The 19695-nt window shown below is 46.6% G+C and overlaps 1 protein-coding gene across 2 annotated transcripts in view; it reads right to left on the bottom strand.

Moving 5' to 3' along the window:
* The window catches only part of TTC37 (tetratricopeptide repeat domain 37), a 539154-nt gene that overhangs the window by 341004 nt on the left and 178455 nt on the right, over positions 1–19695 (bottom strand). For both annotated transcript variants that reach the window (XM_029573103.1, XM_029573110.1), the window contains exon 18: positions 9150–9252. In XM_029573103.1, the coding sequence (XP_029428963.1) occupies positions 9150–9252 (103 nt within the window). The remainder of the gene's footprint in view (positions 1–9149; positions 9253–19695) is intronic.

Genomic DNA, 19695 nt, shown 5'->3' with positions numbered 1-19695 from the left:
CGAGTGAGGTTATCAAATTTGCGGACAATACAAAATTATTCAGAGTAGTTAAATCACAAGCGGATTGTAATACATTACAGGAGGATCTTGCAAGACTGGAAGATTGGGCATCCAAATGGCAGATGAAATTTAATGTAGACATGTGCAAGGTGTTGCACTTAGGGAAAAATAACCCTTGCTGTGGTTAAACTATGTTAGGTTCCATATTGGGAACCACCCAGAAAAAGATCTAGGCATCATAGTGGATAATACTTTAAAATAGTCAGCTCAATGTGCTGCAGCAGTCAAAAAAGCAAACAGAATGTTAGGAATTATTAGGAATGGAATGGTTAATAAAACAGAAAATGTCATAATGCCTCTGTATCGCACCATGGTGAGACCGCACCTTGAATACTGTGTACAATTCTAGTTGCCGCATCTCAAAATAGATATAGTTGTGATGGAGAAGGTACAGAGAAGAGCAACCAAAATGATAAAGTGGATGGAACAGCTCCCCTATGAGGAAAGGCTGAAGAGGTTAGGGCTGTTCAGCTTGGAGAAGAGACGCTGAGGGGGGATATGATAGAGCTCTTTAAGATCATGAGAGGTCTTGAACGAGTAGATGTGAATCGGTTATTTACACTTTCGAATAATAGAAGGACTAAGGGGCATTCCATGAAGTTAGCAAGTAGCACATTTAAAACTAATCAGAGAAATTTTTTTTTTCACTCAACGCACAATAAAGCTCTGGAATTTGTTGCCAGAGGATGTGGTTAGTGCAGTTAGTGTAGCTGGGTTCAAAAAAGGTTTGGATAAGTTCTTGGAGAAGTCCATTAACTGCTATTAATCAAGTTTACTTAGGAATAGCCATTGCTATTAATTGCATCAGTAGCATGGGATCATCTTGGTGTTTCGGTAATTGCCAGGTTCTTGTGGCCTGGTTTGGCCTCTGTTGGAAACAGGATGCTAGGCTTGATGGACCCTTGGTCTGACCCAGCATGGCAATTTCTTATGTTCTTAGGAGAGTTAGGGCATCCCAACAGAGAGGTTCCAATAAAAGCAAATGTAGTCCATGTGCCTATATATAAAAAATCACCTGAGCTAAAGATTTCCAAATTATCCCTATCAACTGAAAAGCAGATTGTTAATATGAACAAACACACACTTTGATATGTCTGTATGCCAATGCCAGAGGTCTAAGATGTAAGATGTGAGAGTTAGTGTATTGCAGTAAATTATTAGATTGACATAATTGGCATCACAGAGACCAGGTGGATGGAGGATAACCAATGGGACAGTGCTATATCAGGGTACAAATTATATCACAATGATAGAATCAACTTGGTGGCAGTACGGCACTTTATGTCCAGGAGGGTATAGAGTCCAACAGGATAAAGATCATACAAGAGACTAAATGCTCAGTAGAATCTATATGGGTAGAAATCCAATGTGTGTTGGGTAAGAGTATAGTGATAGTATACCGTCCACCTAGACAAAATGGTCAGACAGATGATGAAATGCTAAGAGAATTCAGGGAAGCTAACCAAGTTGGCAATGCAGTAATAATGGGAGATTTCAATTACCCCAATATTGACTGGGTAACTGTAACATCAAGACATGCTAGAGACAAAGTTCCTGGATGTAATAAACAAATGCTTCATGGAGCAATTGGTTCAGGAACCAACAAGAGAGGGAGCTATTTTAGATTTAATTTTTAGTGGAACGCAGGATTTGGTGAGAGAGGTAATGGTGGTGGGGCCACATGGCAATAGTGATCATAAAATGATCAAATTTAAACTAATAACTGAAAGGGAGACAATAAGTAAATCTACAGCTCTAACACTAAATTTTCAAAAGGGAAACTGATAAAATGAGGAAAATTGTTAGAAAAAAACTGAAAGGTGCAGCTGCAAAGGTTAAAAGTGTTCAACAGGCATGTTTAAAAAGACAATCCTAGACACGCAGTCCAGATGTATTCCATGTATTAAGAAAGGTGGAAGGAAGGCAAAACGATTACCGGCATGGTTAAAAGGTGAGGTGAAAGAGGCTATTTTAGCCAAAAAAACATCCTTCACAAATGGGAAGAAGGATCCATCTGTAGAAAATAGGAAAAAGCATAAGCATTGTCAAGTGTAAAACACTGATAAGACAGGCGAAGAGAGAATTTGAAATGAAGTTGGCCATAAAGGCAAAAACTCATTAAAACCTTTTTCAAATATATCCGAAGCAAGAAACCTGTGAGGGAGTCTGTTGGACCGTTAGATGACAGAGGGATTAAAAGGGCTCTTAGGGAAGATAAGGCCATTGCAGAATGGCTAAATAAATTCTTTGCTTCTGTGTTTACTAATGAGGACATTAGGGAGATACCAATTCCGAAGATGGTTTTCAAGGGTGAAGAGTCAGATGAACTGAACCAAATCACCGTGAACCTGGAAGATATAGTAGGCCAGACTGACAAATTAAAGAGTAGCAAATCACCTGGACCAGATGGTATGCATCCTAGGCTTCTGAAGGAACTCAAAAATGAAATTTCAGATCTATTAATTAAAATTTGTAACCTATCATTAAAATCATCCATTGTACCTGAAGACTGAAGTCCATTACCTGCTATTAATCAAGCTGACTTAGAAAATAGCAACTGCTATTACTAGCATCAGTAGCATGGGATAGACAGTTTTTGGGTTCTTGCCAAAAACTTATAGCCTGGATTGACCACTGTTGGAAAGATGATGCTGGGCTTGACAGACCCTTGGTCTGACCCAGTATGGCATGTTCTTATATTCTAAGTGTTAACAATAGAAAAAAAGAGTACATGAGGCTTTGTCCCCAGTCAAGGAGGAGAGCATCTTGAGCTAGTCTGTGATTGCTTGGCAGAACTGAGCAAAATTGATTTAGTTTTGTGTTCTACTGTGATGCAAAAAAGGTACACCATTGGTAGACCCCGTAAGTTGAAGACTTCATCAGCTACTGATTGCTGTAGAGCCCATTCGTATGTTTGAAATACTTTGCTGAGTTGATGCCCTGTAACGCACTCCAATTTGTTTCTGACCAATTCCAGATCTTTGGGACTTCCTGGCAGTCAGATAGGGATCCTGTTCATTCTTGCTTGACATATAACATTGCAAGTTGGTTATCTGTTTGAATCAGGATGCTCTCATCTTGAAAAAGATGTGCAAATGTTGATAGAGAATCTGATTGTGGTTAACTCTAGAAGAATGATTTAACAGTGGCATTTTGAGAAGTCCAGATGTCTTGTATTCGAAGGGTTCTGGTGTGCACTCCCCAGCGTTTGGTGGAAGCATCCATCACTAGAACCACTTGAAAAGGGAGTGAGGTGGAGGGGCTCCTTCCTTGAGAACTTGCGGGTATAGCCAGCAATGTAACTCCTGCTTCATGGTTGCTGCGAGTGTCACAGGAGACAACAGCAGTTGACAGAATTGATCCCACTGGGCTTATAGGCGCCATTGGAGGTAGTGAATGTGGAAACAGATCAACAGAACCACGTGAATGGCTGCTGCCAGGTGACAGAGGACTATAAGGAACCATCATATGGACAAGTGTGGATGCACAATGTCATGGTATTGGCTTGGTTGGGAGGTAGGAACACTTTTCTGTGTTGAGTCTATCCAAGCCTGATGAATTTTAGTCTCTGAGTGAGCTGCATGCTCAATTTCTCAAAGCTGATCAGGAAACCTAAGCGATATAGGACAGCCATGGTCAAGACAAGCGAGCAGAGTACTGCTGTAATAAGCCAATCATCCAGGTATGGGAAGACTTGTATTGCTTGACAATGGAGATAAGCTCTTACTACCCCATAGGGCATTTCATAAAGATTCTTGGGGCTGATGAAAGGCCAAAATAGAAGTACTCTGTACTGGTAGTGGGAAGCATCCACCTGGAAGTGGAGGTACTGCCAATACAAAGAGTGGAATAGTATGTGAGTAGATCCATTCTTTATCTAATTCACACATTCATTCTTCCTTCTATATATAAGAAAGGTTCATGCTGAGGGAGCTCATTTTGAATTTCTCTTGGAGTATGTGTTTGTTCAGACAACTCAAGTAAAAAAAAAATGGAGCACAGTCCCCCTCTTTTCTTGGGGATAAGGAAGTACTGGGAATGGAAACCCAGAACATATTGGACATTGGGACTGGTTCTATCACTCATTGTTGGAGAAATGAGTGGAATTCCAGTTGAAGCTGTGATAAATGAGATGAACCCTGATGTAAAACCAAATATATAATATGGAAGGCATGGAAGTCAGGGGAAACAAATGATACCAAGACATTATAACTTGGAGGACTTAGGGTTCTTGGTGATCTGACGCCACTCCTCCTCAAAATATAGGATTCTTCCCCCTATTGGGAGAGTTGGAAACAGATTGTTCAAAGGGTTCGAAAATTAGGCCCCAGTTTGGGTTGGGCCTGTTGTGCAGGTTTCTGTTAACTGCATTCTCTTTGTCGAAGCCTGGCTAAAAGTGGCTGTTGACGCTAGGCAGGAAGGGGTAGTCAATGGTATTGTTGAAAAGACCAGTAAGGCTGCCTATAGCAGTACGGTCATTTGTAGGGATAGAAATAATGCCATGCTATGTTGGGCTGTTCAAGAGCAGTCAAGAGCAACTGCACTGCCACATTCTGGTCCTTAATTTGAGTGACCGTCTGACAAAGTTTCTCCATGAAAAGATTGCCCCCTAAGCAGGAGAGGTTCGCCAGTTTTTCATGAACATCCATATGGATGCTATTCAACCGAGATCATGCCCTATGTCTAGCTCCAATAGAAGCAGATGAGGTACCTGAAATGGAATCAAAGGAATCAAACTGATCAGAGTAGATGAAGGATGTCCTCTTCCACATCCAGGAGTGGATGTGGATAGTAAATGCTTTGTTCCACAGTAGGCAAGAAAGTCTTCAACTTTTTGAATAAAGTCGTGTTTGCATTGCACAACGTAGAATTGGTGGATAATACAAGCAGATAGCATTGCACTCTGAAAAATTCTCTTACCAAACGTTTGTGGTCTTTTCCAGAAGGAGAATTTGAGTGCATCTCTCTCATCTGCTTTCTTATAGCAGATTCAGCCACTACAGACTGATTAATGTAAGCAAAGTGGCCTCTTGTGCTGGGGTGTGGTTGGCACAGCCTAGAGAGAGAACCCTCTAGGCCTACACCGCCAGCTAGCAGATGTGCCCTGGACTGAGACTGGACTGGAGCTTCACCTATAACAGTCCCATTTCCCACAGGTTGAGCCTTTGGGTTCCGGGGGCCAGCAGAAATTAAGCAATAATCCCACAGAGCTAAGACAAGGAGAGTGTCTGGGGCCAGGTTGAGGTTATGGCAGACAGCAATCAGAGAGTCACCAGGTACAGACCAAGGGTCAGGGCAGACAGCGAGCAGAGCACAGTCCAGGTCCAAAGCAAAGATCAGTGGCAGGTGGCAAGAAAGTGGTCAGTATCCATAGCGATGGTCCAAGGCAGGTGGGGCAGGAACGAGAATGGTCAGTATCCGGAGCAAGGTCAAAGGCAAGAGTCAGGCCGAGACAGACATGGAGATAGGACACAGAGGACCATGGACAGGCAGGATGTACAAAGTGGGACCACAAGCAAGAAAATGGACCAGGAGATAAATGCAGGAAACAAGAAAGGCAAAGAACACACAGGAAGCAACATACACTGCTAGGCAGAGGCAATGATCTAGGCTTCTTGCAGGGTTTAAAAGGCCCAGAGAGCCTGAGATCATCGGGGAGTGCCGAGTCCAAGTTCCCACTGTGGAACGTTCATAATGTGCGCGTGCCTAAGCGGAGCAGTGGCAGTAATGCCGAAATGGTGGCATGGGAGCCACGGAGCATATCAGCATCTTGCAGTGGGTGTGGCTGGTCATGGTGCCGTCCCACAGCCAGCCAAATGTTACAGTTAGGCAGCTGGACGACACCAAAGCCTGGTGATTGGCTGGATTCTGAATTTGAGGTTTAACTTTCTTGCTGTAGGAGCAACTGAAATGGGAGTTTCCCCACATTCTTATTATTAAAACGCAGAGCATGTTATGAACTGGAAGAGCTGCTCATTCGGCTGGAGTGTCCAGTATTTGAAGAAGCCCAAGAAGCTCAGAGTGGGGGGTCTTCGTCTTTGCAAATATAGATGCCCAGTGAAGTACCCATTTTTTTTCACAAACTTAAAATAGGTTAAATCCTCTGGTAGCAAGGTGTGGTCCAGAGAATCTGAAAGAGGGTCAGAGGGTATTGCCAGCAGTCATTATCCGAGCCTAAAGGTATGGCACTTACCAGGACTCCAGTGATGAAGAGGGCAAACGAAGGGGTTTCCAGTTGACTCAGAGGAGCAGCCGGGTCTAAGACTTTTGATCTGCTGGAATCCACTGCAATGGATGAAGAACCCCTGAGCAAGGGTTCTGATGAAGAGTTCACCCCTATAAGCGGTATCGGGATTCCAGACTCGGAAATCACTTTAGCAATAGTAGTAAGGAGAGGTTGGATTGTTCTTTTCATCTGCTTGATCAGAAAGGTAAAAACTCTTCTCCAAGTCTGCAATTTGGACGAGCATCTGATGTATCCTCTGTCCTGGTATAGGCAGTAGGATATCCTATTCAGAGATCAGTATAGGCTCTTGCTTCAAAATGGGTGGCCTGTTAGAAGTAAGCTGTACTATAGAGGTCACTGGTTCTGCATAGTTTGCCGGTGAAGTCCTTCTGTTACTAGTCTAGGTGGGTGAGCATCCTGGTTACTGGCAGCAGCAAGGATAATCTGACCCCCCTCTCTCGCAGGCCTAGGATGGGCTTTGTAGAGCTATTTTGGTAAAGCAGCTTGATAAATCAAAGTCTGTGTTGGATGCATCAATGACTTTGATGGGGTAGAATGTTTGGACAATTTCAATGTTTTGGTATGCTTCAGCAGGTCTTTAAAAATGTGCATTGAAACCAGCGCAGGTTGACAATATTGTGTCAGTTGCATTGGAGCTGCACCGTGCATCCTGGTAGAAGCCACAGGCTTTCTTTACGTTGAGGGTATTATGCATCAGGTGCATAGTGTTTTGTGCATCCTGTGTCAAGCACTTTGATGCACATGCGATGGCATTAGTGAAAGCTGCACTGAGCAAGTCTATGCATCATCAAAGCAGCACTGATGATGGCTGCTTTGATGGTGCTGGTGCCAATGCTCCATGCTTAGAATGTTTATGCTTTTTCAATGCAGTTTGTGCTTGGTGTCAATGCAGAGTGGTTGATGAACTTGACCCTGCGGCTTTGGTCTGAGCAGACAGGGGGGGGAATGTTTCAGGAGCTTCTTCTCAACTTCTTTCCCAGTGTTGCAGATGAGGCTGCACTGTGGAAGAAAGACCTACTGTGACTCTGAAAAGATTAGCGCAGTTCTTCGATGTGAAGCATCCTGTATCTCTCCGAGTCCTGGGACATCCGGGCACAATTATAGCAGCTCTTTTGGTCATGTTCCAGGCTGAATGACCAATAACACAACTCGCGGTCTTCAAAGAGGGACAATCTTCCTGCAAATACAACTTACGAAACCGTTCACTGTTTTTGATTTCTTCTTCAAACCAGACATACTGGGAGAGAGGGCCCGGTGCCGGGCAAGTGTACAGTGTACAGTGTATAGTGTAATAGACTCATCAACATTCATTTGCATGTGATGAGTGCTATTAATTTCGGGGGGTTGGCTGCGCGTTTTCCACGCGCTATTACCCCTTACTGTATAAGGGGTAATAGCGTGCCAAAACCACGCAGCCAAACGGGATCTAACAGTGAGCTCTGCCGAGCACACCGTTCTGTATTGGCCTGATAGTTGAACATAAGAACATAAGAAATTGCCATGCTGGGTCAGACCAAGGGTCCATCAAGCCCAGCATCCTGTTTCCAACAGAGGCCAAACCAGGCCACAAGAACCTGGCAATTACCCAACCACTAAGAAGATCCCATGCTACTGATGCAATTAATAGCAGTGGCTATTCCCTAAGTAAACTTGATCAATAGCCGTTAATGGACTTCTCCTCCAAGAACTTATCCAAACCTTTTTTGAACCCAGCTACACTAACTGCACTAACCACATCCTCTGGCAACAAATTCCAGAGCTTTACTGTGCATTGAGTGAAAAAGAATTTTCTCCGATTAGTCTTAAATGTGCTACCTGCTAACTTCATGGAATGCCCTCTAGTCCTTCTATTATTCAAAAGTGTAAATAATAAAATGTATCCAGTTAAAGAGGCCAGATATTCAAACCTCAGGTTCAGCCGACTAACTCTAAAGTTATCTGGACAAACCCCTTTGAAAATGGATCTCAAAGTGCACAAACAAAATATTTAAAATAAAACAAACTTCTTAGATTTAGGTTTTGCATCATCAATCAAACATAAAACAATGTGTAATCTCTGATCAACAGTTATAGAAAATAATTTAGATTTAGTTTCTCCTTATATAAAATGGCCTTAAGCAATTTTTTGCTACACAATTTAAATAAGAAGCCTGGAAACATTTGAAAAATAACAGTGTTATTCATCAAAATGTATTAGGGCTCATACACTTGTTGAATGGGTCTAACACATGCAATAAATATTGCAATGCAAGTTAGCTAGAGACTGCATTATACAAATCAACTCCTCCTTTATCGATTCAAATGATAGAAATTGTTCAATGATTGCAAATCTGCAGTTATTTCCTCTGACTGTGTATGTAACATCACCCTCCAAACCCACCCTGAGCTGACTGTGCCCATCTACAGTGCTAGATATACATAGAGTCCTATTCTCCATATTAAAGTGCACTCTCTCATCCCCCTCCCAAAAGAGGCAGCTAGTATACATATAAATCAAATAGTGCACCACGCACATAAATCACATGCACTGTGATACTGTATCGCACTTTGCAGAAATTGCCCATGTATTGCGGTAGACAGGAAATTAGCCTAACCATACTTTTTTTTTTTAATCGCAGGTGATATTTCTGCTATATTTATAGCATTTTGATGAATCTGGCTGTAAAATAGCAACAAATTATACTCTCTTCCCTGTGATTTCATAAAAGCAAAAAATACAACTCTTGTATCCTACACCCAAGATTGAAAACGTTTGTGAGTAAATCTTCCAAAATTTTATTATTTAGCTGAAAGATAGAGAAACCATCAAAAGGAGATGAAACAAAGTCCTATTAATACTAACCTTGTAAAGAACTCAATTGCTTGTTCTATGTGGTCCACAGCTTTTCCGTCCAGATAATCTGCTAGAGCACCTCTTGCTATCATGAGATAACATTCCCCTAGCCCTAAAAGCAGAATTTCTTAGTCAGTAAATTTGTGAAAGCAGCAAAACTTTCAAACAAATAAAACCCACAAGAAATTTGAAACCCTTATATTGCTATACAAACTCCACGTAAAAAGGAAAATTAGTTTCTTACCTGATAATTTTCATTCCTGTAGTACCACGGATCAGTCCAGACTCCTGGGTTTTTCCCCCCTTATGCAGATAGAGACAGAAGTTTTCAAAACAAAACTCAGCCTTAAATAGGATGGTGCCACCTACAGTCTTGCAGTATTACTCAATGTCAAAGCAGAATGGCTATCAAAACCACTATAACTATATACAAGAACCCTTCAACAAGAAAAAGAAATAACCGGTTCACGCAATCCTCCAGGAACTGAACCTGTGGACCCACTTAAGGGCAATCCAAATTTCTGTAAATCTGAAAAACGAACTAAATAAGAACAGAGTGGACTCTCCCTAACTTCCATGTTTCTGACAGATGGGACTCTGGACTGATCCGTGGTACTACAGGAACGAAAATTATCAGGTAAGAAACTAATTTTCCTTTCCCTGTACGTACCCGGATCAGTCCAGACTCCTGGGATGTACCAGAGCTTTCCTACCTGGGATGGGATCCGGAGATACTCGCTCGCAGCACTCCTTCTCCAAATTCTCCAGGACCCGGTGCTTGGACATCAGTCTGTAATGCCTCGCAAATGTATGCAAGGATTTCCAAGTAGCCGCTCTGCAGATCTCCTGCAGCGATACCACCTGGCACTTCGCCCAAGACGCTGCTTTCGAAGGAGTAGAGTGAGCACGAAGCCCAACTGGAAGAGGTCTGCCCCGTAACAAATAGGCCGAGCTGCTAGTCTCCTTCAACCAGCGAGCTATAGTATCCTTGGACGCCATTCGACCTCGTTTGGGACCACTCCACAGTACAAAAAGATGGTCTGTAACCCGAAAGTCATTGGCAACCTCCAGGTAATGCAGCAATGCTCTGCGAACATCCAGCCTCCTCAAGTCTCTGAACAGGGGGTCAGATCAGTCTAAGACCGCGAAGGCCGGGAGCTCCACTGATTGGTTGACATGAAAGGCAGAAACCACTTTCGGCAGAAATGATGGCATTGTCCGCAAGGAAACACCCGAATCCAAAATCCTCAAAAACAGTTCCCTACAGGAAAGAGCTTGAAGCTCCGACACTTTATGAGCAGATGGAATAGCTAACAGAAAGATTACCTTCAAAGTAAGATCCTTCAGAGTCACCCTTTTCAAAGGCTCAAAGGGCACCAAGCAAAGCACTGTGAGAACTAAATTCAGACTCCAAGACGGACAAGGATGCCTCACTGGTGGACGCAAGTGCTTTGCTCCACGGAGGAAACGAACCACATCTGGATGCGCCGCTAACGCTACTCCTTGAATGGTACCACGCAGACAGCCAAGAGCCACCACCTGCACCCTCAGCGAGCTACATGACAAGCCCTCGGTCAGACCGTTCTGAAGAAAGCACAGAATATCTGATACCAAGGCCCTGGTAGGATGTTAGTCCTCACAGATGAGTGACATCATCAGATGGAGCCTGGCATGGAAATCTTTTTGTCAAAATTTCTAGAACTTTGACCATCACACAGAGCATGCCCAGCATGCCATGATCCACACGTCCACATGGGGTCCCTCTTCAGTCTTCTAACATAGAATTCCCGAGTGAAAAAAATAAAATCACAAAATGCAAGAGAACCCAACTCTGCAGCATGGCAGGCAGGTTTCCTGAGGACTAACATCCTGATGTCCTAGGAGAACACCTGTTACAGGTAAGCAACTCTGTTTTCTCCTAGGACAAGCAGGATGGTACTCCTCAGATATGGGTGAATACCAAGCTATAGGCTGTCCAAGCAGGACAAAGCGGTAAACCACAGAATGCTGGAGCACTACTCCCTCCTTTGCCTGAGAGGCAGCCGACCCACCATGCTGGAGAAGAGTTGAGTTCTACAAAGAAATCCAAGAAAAAGACTGAGACAAACTCTCATATGTAGCAGGGATGCCCAAGGCAGGGGAGTGATGCAAGTGCAAGCAGAAGCATCAGCGCATCATGGAAAACAGTACAAGCAGGGTTTCTTACTAAAATAGCGGATCTAGATCCTTTTGGATATAGGAAGGTCCCAGAAATGTAAACAAGAGAGACTCTAGGACGAAAACCGCAGTTTCTTCGGTGTGAAAAAAACAAATGAAAAAAATTGGGGTCCGAGAGTCCTCCAGAAAGACCATCGACAGCCAAAGATCTGGAGAAGGGTGCCCAGGTATGGCTGGGTAGGCTGAATGGGCAGAAGAAACCCACATCACATTTGAAAGAACAAGCAGTAAATCACAGCAGAGCCTGGGACAGACATTACATGCCGAACCATCAGACCTAGCTGAACGCACAGGCCAGCGTCAAGGGTTTCAGGGGATAAGAACAATCCACAAAAAAGACCTGTAGCCCCCAAAGCTTTCTAGCAGGGAGATAAAAATAGGCCTGAAGCTGATTTAAGTTCACCTGCCAGAACTGGTTCATCTATCCCAGGGGTCGGGAACCTTTTTGGCTGAGAGAGCCATGAATGCCACATATTTTAAAATGTAATTCCGTGAGAGCCATACTAACTACAACCCCCCGCCCCCCACCCTCCTGACTCTCCCAAGACCTACCAAATTAATTTACTACAACCCCCTACTCTCCTGACGCCCCCAAGACCTGCCAAAAGTCCCTGGTGATCCAGCGGGGGTCCAGGGCTCGCAGACAAATCTTTAATAAAAAAGTAAAAATCTAACAAAACCCCCCACCCTCCTGACGCCCCCAAGACCTCCAAAATTAATTTACTACAAACCCCACCCTCCTGACCCCCCCCCAAGACCTGCCAAAAGTCCCTGGTGGTCCAGCGGGGGTCCGGGAGCGATCTCCTGGACTTGGGCTGTCGGCTGCCAGTAGTCAAAATGGCGCCGACGGCCCTTTGCCCTCACTATGTCACTGGGGTCGACCAATGGCGGCGGTAGCCCCTGTGACATAGTAAGGGCAAAGGCCGTCGACACCATTTTGATTACTGGCAGCCGACGGCCCTTTGCCCTTACTATGTCACAGGGGCTACCGCCACCATTGGTCGACCCCAGTGACACATAGTGAGGGCAAAGGGCCGTCGGCACCATTTTGACTACTGGCAGCCGACCGCCCAAGTCTAGGAGATCGCTCCTGGACCTCCGCTGGACTTTTGGCAGGTCTTGGGGGGGTCAGGAGGGTGGGGGACTTTGTTAGATTTTTACTTTTTTATTAAAGATTTGTCTGCGAGCCAGATGCAGCCATCAAAAGAGCCATATCTGGCTCCCGAGCCATAGGTTCCTGACCCCTGATCTATCCTGTTACAGGATAGCAAGGGGAGCAGGAAGGCCCTTTCGGCAACCCAGAGAATGAGAAAAAAAAACAAACTATAGCAGTCTCTCTCCCTGCAGGTATACGGAGAGATACCACGAGCTTCTTAGCTGCATCTCCACTCCTTCCTACAAACCAATCGGAAGTCAGAAGGAGCGAAGAACACAAGGAGGGAAACCGGCGGACGGCCGAGGCAAGCACAAGTCACCCGGTTGTCTATCAAGCCCAAGCAAACAATTCACTGCCAAAGACAGCAGGGTGTATTCCACTGAGATGGAGCCCTCAGTCTTCTTGAAACTGTGGAAACAGAGCAATTGCCCCGGGGAGAAGTCTCGAAGGCTCCACCAGGAGTCAGGAAGCCAGGGAGTCGCAAGCGCAAACCCCGGTAGAACCTGATCATATTACCAGCCCGTAAACCCAAAGGGCATCAGGGCAGGCCCAGGGCGAACTCGGGACAGAGTACCAAGCCACCCCACTGCAGAAACATTACCCCAGCCATGAGTTCATATACTTCCCCTCCTAAGAAAGCACGTGGCCCGGCAACGGACAACGTTGCATGACCCAGGATTGCTCTGCCCACAGACAAAGTGATCCTGAAAACAAGGGAAGAATAGCTTGCTTGCTACCCGGAGCAGAGGGCAGTACCCCTCATGCGGGGTACTCGGCCACCAACTCCTTCTGCACATGCACACACACCAAGGTGACAGAGGGCAACTGGAAGCCCTCCGCTGTGAAAGCACGCTAGGTGGACTAATGCAGTGGTAACCCATCCACGGATGGTGGCAAAACCCTGAGCGCTGCACTTCTGGGAGAAATCCCACACCCCAGCGAAGACTGAGAACCATATGCTAGAGTCGGTGGCTACATGCCACCCCATAACCAAGCACAGAGTGTGGGTAATGACAGCTCCTCCACCAGTGCTCCTCAGCGCTATGCAATATGGATTAATGTGGAGGCTGAGAATACGTCGAAAGATGGCAGAACTCTAGTGTGGCTGAGGACTGCACAACCAGTGAGAATGCTGCCTGCCAGTGTCCGGGGCCCTTGGAACAGATGCCACGGGTCAACGTCACAGTAACTGCAGCAGAGTGGAGAGGTCAGCATGAAGACAGCATCCCCAGCACCACTGGTACTCTGGGTTAGGCATGGTGGAGGACGGTGGTCTATGGTGTCGCCCCCTTCAGTACCTGAGAACGCTCCAAGAGTTGGGCCATCGAAACTGTGTCGGAGCAGGCTTGCATGCGAGTCCCACAGGGAAAGCCTGCAGCGAAGTCCCTGGCAAGTGCAGATGCTAATGGAGGACTGCGGACACATCCTGCGATCTATAAGCAGTTTGCCAGTAAATAGCGTCATTCCTGGCGCCATAGGTGCCCACAGACGTTAATCACCTGGGGACCCCGATGCCCAAAGGTATGGACCAAAGAAGACATGAGGATCTGCAGGGAGAGGCCCCACAGCATTCCGACCGGACATCGATAATAAAATCGAAGACCGCCAGTGCCAACGGCAATTCCCCTCGGCTCCCCAGTTTATCCGGTGGTGTTGATGCTGCAAGCTAGATGGCCTCTCAAGCATTACAGCTGACAAGAGCCTCGTTAATGCCCATTAATATTGATGGTGTGCACATCTTGGTGGGGCCCCCAACACTGGGATCGTCAGCTGAAGGGACAGCCCTGAGCTTCCCCAGTGCTCTGTAGAGAATATCACCCAGGAGCCCTGAGGGCACCAGGCAACTGCTACAGATGCACCAGTGCACCTCAAGTAGAAGGCTACCTCTGAGCTTGATCCGTAAGTTGCCCAACTAATGCAGTGAGACTCCAGTTCCACCGGCACCAACAGCACAGAAGGCCACTATGGCATCGTGGGCAGTCATGTACTTCGATGGCAAAAAGGGTGTCCCTGAACCTCAATGGCATCAAGGGGACCATGGTACAAGGATGTGCCCTGGCCCTGATGCGGTCCAAACATTGATGCGTTGAACGAACGGTGCGCTGGTCACAGCTGTGCACGAGCAATCGTTCATGGGTGTGGCACCAAGGTGCCGCAGCAAGCTGCTAGCCCAGGCTCCACTCACCCTCTCTCCCAAGGAGATTGCATTGCCAAGGCTGGAAAGCAGGAGCAGAGGCAATATCATCCAGGGCTCCTGCCTGTGGAGACTAGTTCCTTGAGATGTGGAATGAGCTCTCCCCCCCAACAGGGATCAAGGCATGGTCCTTGAACTTTCCACTGTCTGAATCCATCGATGCCAATCGATCATTGAACCATGGAACTCCAGCCCGGGTAGAACTCAGGTGAGTCCCCAGGCTCAGCAGCTTACGAGGATCACAGACGGACTTGCATAGTTCAATCTTGTCAGTACTGTGGAAAAAAAGAAAAACAGACAGAGAAAAGAGAGAACACAAATACAAAACCTGCAGGAGCAGTTTGGTTTTTTTTTTTTTTTATTACCAGACTCTGCCAGGCTGCACAGGGGAGAACCCACCAAGCGGCCGGCAGACAGTTGGGAAAAAAAAATAATAAAACTACCAGAAAGAAAAGTTGCAGCTCTAGAAAAAATCACTTACAAGCTGTAAGAGAGCAAAGCTGAACAATGTGAAAAACATCAGCATGAGCTACACAACCGCGAGACAACAGCTCAGCGGAAAAAAAAAAAAAAAAGACTGAGAGAGTGCCTAGGGGACAGGGTGATGACTACAGCTGCACATGCTCAGTGGGCATGCTGAAAACTCTAGAATCTTGGAGATCAAAGTTCCGTTCCGGGCTCCATCTGATGATGTTACCCATATGTGAGGACTTCCATCATGTTTGTTCTTGGAGAATCTCTGTTCCAGCTAGGTTCCAGCCCTGCGACAGAGCCCAGGACCAAATCCGTACCGCCTCTTGACAGAGGAACAACCCAGTGCCTCCCTGTTTGTTGATGTACCACATTGCTACTTGATTATCTGTCCGGATCAGGACTGTCTTGGGGACAAACTGTCTCAAAACGCCCAAAGGGCATAAATCTGACAGATTCCTGGCCATCCACCAACCTTGCATATGGAGGTTGTCCACATGCGCCCCCGAACCCATTGGGGAGGCATCGGTGGTAAGCAGCACCTGAGGCACTGAAACTTGAAAAGGAACCCCCTGCTCCAGGTTGGATAGATCCTTCCACCAGGAGAGGGAGACCTGGAGAGGCAGCATGAAGTAGACACAAGCCCCGAGGTCCTGAGATGACTGCTGCCACTGTGACCACAAGGTCCATTGCGCCCTGCGCATGCACAGGCAGACCAAAGGGGTGACATGGACAGATGCAGCCATGTGACCCAAAAGATGAAGCAGCAGACAAGCAGAAACCTGTTGATGGCTGTGGACCAAGCTCGCCAGCGACGACAAGGCAAGTGCTCAATCGCAGGGCAGAAACACCTTGGCCTGAACATGTCCAGTCTGGCTCCAATGAAGCCCAGGTGTGGCAACGGGCTGAGGTGAGACTTGGGGTAATTGATGACAAACCCCAGAGATTGTAGCACCTGGATGGTCAGACGTAAGGATCAAAGTGCCCCCTGCTGGGTCACACTTTTCACCAGCCAGTCGTCCAAGTAGGGGAACATGTGTACCCGCTGTCGTCGGAGGTGCACCCTCACTACTGCCAGGCACTTGGTGAAAACCTGGGGACTGATACAAGGCCGAATGGCAACACTCGGATACTGGAAGTGATCCTTTCCCACCACAAAGCAAAGATACTTCCTGTGACCCAGGAAGATTAAAATTTGTGCATAGGCATCTTTCAAGTCAAGGGAGCAGAGCCAGTCTCCTCCTCTTAGGAGCGGAATCAGGGTGCTCAAAGAGACCATCTTGAACCTTTCTCTTTGAAGGAATTTGTTCCAGGTTCTCAGGTCGAGAATAGGGTGTAGGCACCCAATTCTCTTTGGTATCAGGAAATATCAAGAGTAGAACCCTCTGACCCGCTGGCAGAGGGGAACGGGTTCTACTGCTCTGGCCATTAGAAGGGCGGAGAGTTCTGTCAGAACTATTTCCTGGGAAGCAGACGAAGCCCACAATGGACATGGGGGAGAGTCCGCTAGGACATCCCTGAAATTCAGCCAGTACCCTCGGTGAACGATGGTGAGAATCCACTCGTCCAACGTAACGTGGGGCCAGCGGTATGCACAACGCAGACTGCCTCTGACTGGAGGGCAGGATGCTGAGGGTAAGGCAATCTGACTCATGCTCCTTCACTCCCAGTCAAAACCCCGTGGTGGGGCTCTGCTGGGGGGCTAGCTGAGACCTCACCTTGTGTTTTTCCTGCCTCCAGACCCTGCTGAACACATCCTGCTGCTGTTGAGGCAGGCGCTCTGATAGCTCCTGGACCTGCTTCCATGGGTTCCGGTTGTACTGGTTCATATATAGTTGGTAGGAGGTGATACGAGTGATGAGTACAGCGCCCTGACACACCTTCCTACCCAGGGCATCCAACACCTTGTGCTCTTGACTGGAGGGGCAGAGGCGTGGGTGTGGGAACGCTTAGCTTTCTTAAGAGCCGACTCCACCACAACCGACTGGTGTGGGAGATGGCGCCTCTCAAACCCCAATGCCTGTTGGACTAGGTAGATGGCATCTGCCTTCCAATTAACTGGAGGGACAGACAAGGGATGCTCCCACTTTGTTTTAGATGGTAAATACAGTCTTACCTGTTAATTTCCTTTCCTCTACTCCTGCTAAACCACTCTAAATGCATGGGTTTATACTATCCTGCTAGCAGATGGACACAGAGACCCGCAAATTCTTTCTGTGACATTATCACTGGTATTAAGAGTTTTGCGGTCAACACCCTTATGTCAATGCAATGGAGTGGAGGAAGAACCCTGCGAGGATGGCCAAGCAAAGCTTCTGGGCTGGAGCAGTAAACCACACTGACTTCAGCCTTTTCTAAAGCCATATTCACTTTTATTCATAGAATCAAACACAAAACAGTGGACTGCCTGCCTACCTTAGCAGTATTCAGCTTACACACAAGACTGTAAACTGTCTTCCCTCTGGACAGTATACATTCAATCCCTTCTGATTTGGTCAGAATAGTTTTATAGGAGCTGCTTCTCCTGGAGACGTAGGGGCCTCCTGATCTCAGCTGGGCTCACAAACTTATCCTGCCCCAGCCAATCCTGCCTTAAAGGCTCACCCTGCCCAGCAGGGTCCCACCCAGAGAGCTCTCTCCCTCTGTGGGATTTAAGATGGACCAGGCATCTAGCCTAGTCCTGAACATATTTAAATGGAGCACTCTGTCACATAATGGCCCCCCTCAGCTTGGACTCGTCAATCCAAGAGTTACTACTTCCCCTGGATCCCATCCAGGGAAGTGCCATACACCCCACTCCCCTTCATCTGACCTCCCCCCCCAGCTAGGCTTGGGGTCAGGAATCTAGGGTCAGGCTCACCCCTACACATTAGGGTTACCTCAGACAATATTCTTAGTACTACCTACTGCGGCCCTCACCCAGTGTACACCCATATTCCTCTATCTGTAGCTCCAGGTGGACTCAGATAGAGGAACTCCTTGGACTGGCTGTGGGACATATGGAAAGTACAGATCAATCATCTCTGTGGTGATATGTGCCTCCTCTTGAGAGTTACAATCTGGTGACTCCACCGCAGCTCTCACTGACTCATCAGTGCCACGCATTGGCCACTCAATACTGCCACTCACATGCTACTCGGTATTGCCCCCTTCTGGGCACACCATGGCCCCTTTCCTCAGCCCCAGTTTCTGGGCTTTCTCTGGTTTTTGAGCACCCTAAAACGCCTCCCACTGGGCTTTCTATAGTACTATCTACAGGTCTCCCTGCAGCACCCCGCTCAGGGTTCTTCCTGCTGCCTTCTTCAGGTAATTCAACACTATTCATTTTTTATTTAGATTTTTAAATTCCGTTTTTCGCACTTTTTGGCACTTCAAAGTGGATTACATTCAGGTACTGTTGGCACTTCCCTATCCCCAGAGGGCTTACAATCTAATGGGCCGATTCAGTAAAAGTCGCAGGAGAGCGGGCAAGCTCACAGGCCACTCTCCTGTGCGCGCGATTCAGGGGGAAAGAACAAGCAAATTAGGGCCCGTGGTAAAAAGAGGCGCTAGGGACACTAGCGCATCCCTAGCGCCTCCTTTTGACAGAAGCGGCGGCTGTCAGCGGGTTTGACAGCTGACGCTCAATTTTTCCAGCGTCGGTTCTCAAGCCCACTGACAGCCACGAGTTCAGAAAATGGAAGCTGCCGATTTTAAATTTTTTTTTTTTAAATTGTTTTTAAATTTTGGGGCAGTTTTTTCTTTGGTATCAGGAAAAAGCAGTTTTTTTCAGTTTTTTCTGCTTTTCTGTACACTTCCCCGGTCCCGGCAGAAATTAGCGCCTGCCTTTGGGCAGGCATTAATTTCTGAAAATAAAACGTGCGGCTTTGCACATTTTACTTTCTGATCGTGTGGGAATAACTAATAGGGCCATCAAAGGAAAATCAGTATCCTTACCTGATAATTTTCGTTCCTGTAGTACCACGGATCAGTCCAGACTCCTGGGTTTTGCCCCCCCCCTAGCAGATGGAGACAGAAGTTTAGCAACAAACTCCGCCTTATCTGGGCTAGTGCCACCTACAGTCTGGCAGTATTACTTAATGTCAAAGCAGAATGGATTATAAAAAACCCCAAACTAACTATAGACAGTAACCGAATAACTGGAAAAAATTGGCTCATGTAACCCCCAAATGGGATCAGCACCCAAGGGCTGCAGCATAACGCAACCAGTCTGCAAAAGCAAGAACTAGACATGAATACAATAGCGTAGACTCTCCAAACTGATAAGACCCTAAATAGGGCGGGGCTCTGGACTGATCTGTGGTACTACAGGAACGAAAATTATCAGGTAAGGATTCTAATTTTCCTTTCCCTGTATGTACCCGGATCAGTCCAGACTCCTGGGATGTACCAGAGCTTCATTTACTTGGGTTGGGATCCGGAGAGGCCCGCACGCAGTACCCCTTCTCCGAATGTCCCTGATGCCTGAACATCCAAATAGTAATTTCTAGCAAAGGTGTGGAGAGACTTCCACGTAG

Source organism: Rhinatrema bivittatum, chromosome 1 (genome assembly GCF_901001135.1).
Source record: "Rhinatrema bivittatum chromosome 1, aRhiBiv1.1, whole genome shotgun sequence".
Taxonomy (NCBI): Eukaryota; Metazoa; Chordata; class Amphibia; order Gymnophiona; family Rhinatrematidae; genus Rhinatrema; species Rhinatrema bivittatum.
The sequence above is the reverse complement of the archived record's forward strand: the minus strand, read 5'-3'. Positions and strand labels throughout refer to the sequence as shown.